Source organism: Hyalella azteca, unplaced genomic scaffold, assembly GCF_000764305.2.
Source record: "Hyalella azteca isolate HAZT.00-mixed unplaced genomic scaffold, Hazt_2.0.2 contig510, whole genome shotgun sequence".
In the NCBI taxonomy this organism is placed as follows: Eukaryota; Metazoa; Arthropoda; class Malacostraca; order Amphipoda; family Hyalellidae; genus Hyalella; species Hyalella azteca.
In genome coordinates this window covers 16,500-18,977 of record NW_025930857.1, presented here as the reverse complement: position 1 = coordinate 18,977, position 2,478 = coordinate 16,500, and the positions used below count along the sequence as shown (strand labels likewise).

The window sequence follows — 2,478 nt, the reverse complement described above, 5'->3', positions numbered from 1 at the left end:
GTCTGCTGGTCTGCACGGACGGTTATTTGTAAACGCCATCATGTGGTCTGTTGTCTTCCTTGCTGTGCTGCTCGTCGCAGGTATATAAAGACTGCCTGGTCTGCTCATATTCGGCGCACTATTATGGTTATATTATATAAAATTCCTATAATATTTTATTCAGCCTCATTACGACAAATATTATTTGATATTAGCATCTCAATAGAATTTAAAAATCGGTTCTGTTTACATAGCTAATTAGTCTCTGTAATGGTTATTTGCAACAGAAAATTTTTCACATTTCACTGGAAAATTTCTCTGGAATGGTTATTTCCTACAGTTACAATCGGAATTGTTTTTGTACGGTACAAATTTTCAATGCGTTCAATACAAATTTTCAACTTGTGCTACATAATCCGACGTCTGAAAAAAATGGTATAACAAACGTCTCAACCCTAGTATGACAATTGGGTTCCTCAGCCATGCTCTATCTTCATTCTTGTATTGTTTCATTATTATTACACTGCTTCATCATACTTTCATTGTTTTCTAATTCATTTATGGTTCCATAATGATATGATTGTTTCATAATTCTATTAACCCTTACTTGACTGTGCAGGGGCAGTCGCTGACGACTCAAACCCTTGCGCCGCGCAGGGTGGGTCTCCCTATGATTACAAGCAGGTAAGTAAGTGAAGGAATGATACTTAATGCTAATTTTACGGCCTTAAACAACATTATTAATAAGTTAGGGAATTATATTTAAGTCTTATTTTACGACCGAGAACAACACTGATCGAAATGACGGTGATAAATGATTTCGCGGAACGGCCAGCCACTAGAATGCCGGCTGGACAGTTTGCGGTGTTATTTCGGAAAGCGAATAAGCTGCCTTGGAACCTGCCAGTCAGATGTGACATGTGTTAGGATGTTTTACACTTGCCAGCAAGTCAATCGTAGCATTGAAAAGTCATCACACATGTCACAAAATCGCTGAAGGCAGACTGGTCGAATTAAAGACATTAATAGTATAGCGAAGTAGCTCATTGTCTAGTAAAGGTAACGCCAGTTACCAGACTTTCAGGCTCGAGTAGCAGTAATGACCGTTAATGTGTCTGTAGTTAACAAGTTGAGGCAAAGTCGGAAATTCGAATTCAGAAGCTTTTTTTCATCCCTGAATGACTCGAGCTCCTGTTAGACCACGTCCCATGACCACGTACCATGACCACGTCACGCCCTACCACGTACTGTGACCATGTCATGCCGTGCCACGTACCATAACGTACCATAACGTACCATAACGTACCATGACGTACCATGACTCCCCTGTGCAGGCGCTATGTATGGGCATTCTGTTCTACGACGCCCAGCGCTCGGGGCCGCTGGACGGCAGCGAACGCTTCGACTGGCGCGGCGACTCCGCCCTCGGCGACGGCAGCGATAACGGCCTCGACCTCACGGGGGGCTACTACGATGGTGGGGGCTCTGGGGGGGCGATGGGGGAAGACTGATGTTGGAGTGGTTGGGAATAATAGAGGGCGCATGTGGTGGGGGAAAGGGTGAAAAGAAAGGCGATGGAAACTGTTGTTGGGTGCAGGAATGTTGCGGGTCCATAAGAAGCGTCTGATCGAGGGGGCGAGTGAGGGACAATAGTGAAGGATCAATGATTCGAAGGAACGTCGATTGTGGGGACATGGTGAGCGACTGGAGAGGAATGATGATGAGGATGATGCATGGGAAACATGACGGAAGTCTAAAGTTTTTGTGGCAATAAACAATTTTTGGGTCGATAATCAAAGCAAAGCTAGCGAAGTAGGACGATGAAGGATGTCTGTTGGGATGGTAGTAGGACGACTGCTTAGACGCTGGCACTTGAGGCAGGTGGGAGAATTACAGCGACGATCGAAGAGACCTTCGAGGCATAAAGGCTAATTGATATTCATGAGTCATTTCCTGGTCTTTATTATTTCCACTTTAAGGCTCAAAATGAGAATAGATTTTTTTTGTAATGCAGTATTAAAAAAGAGACATTAAACATGAAATTATGCAATAATTCCTTAACCATTGCCCACAGCTGGTGACCACGTCAAGTTTGGCTTCCCGATGGCCTACAGCGTGACTGTCTTGTCCTGGGGCCTGCTGTCCTACCGTGCAGGATACGAAGCTGCAGGTCAGGAGCTTGCTATTTTAGACAGGATAAGTTTACATGATTGTAATTCCGGACAAAAAATTACTTAACCAAACCATCAATATGTAACCTGAATATATAATCCTAAAATAAATGTTTATAAATAAAATATAATCAAATGTTCGCCATGTAATCGAAGGTGTTCCATGCAGGACAAGTGACGGCTGCTGAGAACGCCATCCGCTTCGGCACAGACTACTTCCTGAAGGCCCACTCCGCCAGCATGACTTTGTGGGGCCAGGTGCGTGACTTTGTGGGGCCAGGTGCGTGACTTTGTGGGGCCAGGTGCGTGACTTTGTGGGGCCAGGTGC

At 44.5% G+C, this 2,478-nt stretch overlaps 1 protein-coding gene across 2 annotated transcripts in view; it reads left to right on the top strand.

Annotated features, from left to right (window-relative positions):
* The window catches only part of LOC108682481 (endoglucanase E-4), an 8,468-nt gene continuing 5,990 nt past the window's right edge, over positions 1-2,478 (top strand). The window contains exons 1-6 of one of the 2 annotated variants that reach the window (XM_047880226.1): positions 1-80; positions 599-663; positions 1,314-1,455; positions 2,054-2,149; positions 2,320-2,391; positions 2,458-2,474. In XM_047880226.1, the coding sequence (XP_047736182.1) occupies positions 41-80; positions 599-663; positions 1,314-1,455; positions 2,054-2,149; positions 2,320-2,391; positions 2,458-2,474 (432 nt within the window). In that variant the 5' untranslated portion in view covers positions 1-40. Of the gene's footprint in view, positions 81-598; positions 664-1,313; positions 1,456-2,053; positions 2,150-2,319; positions 2,409-2,457; positions 2,475-2,478 lie in introns of both variants that reach the window. The other variant, XM_018171645.2, reaches the window with a different exon arrangement.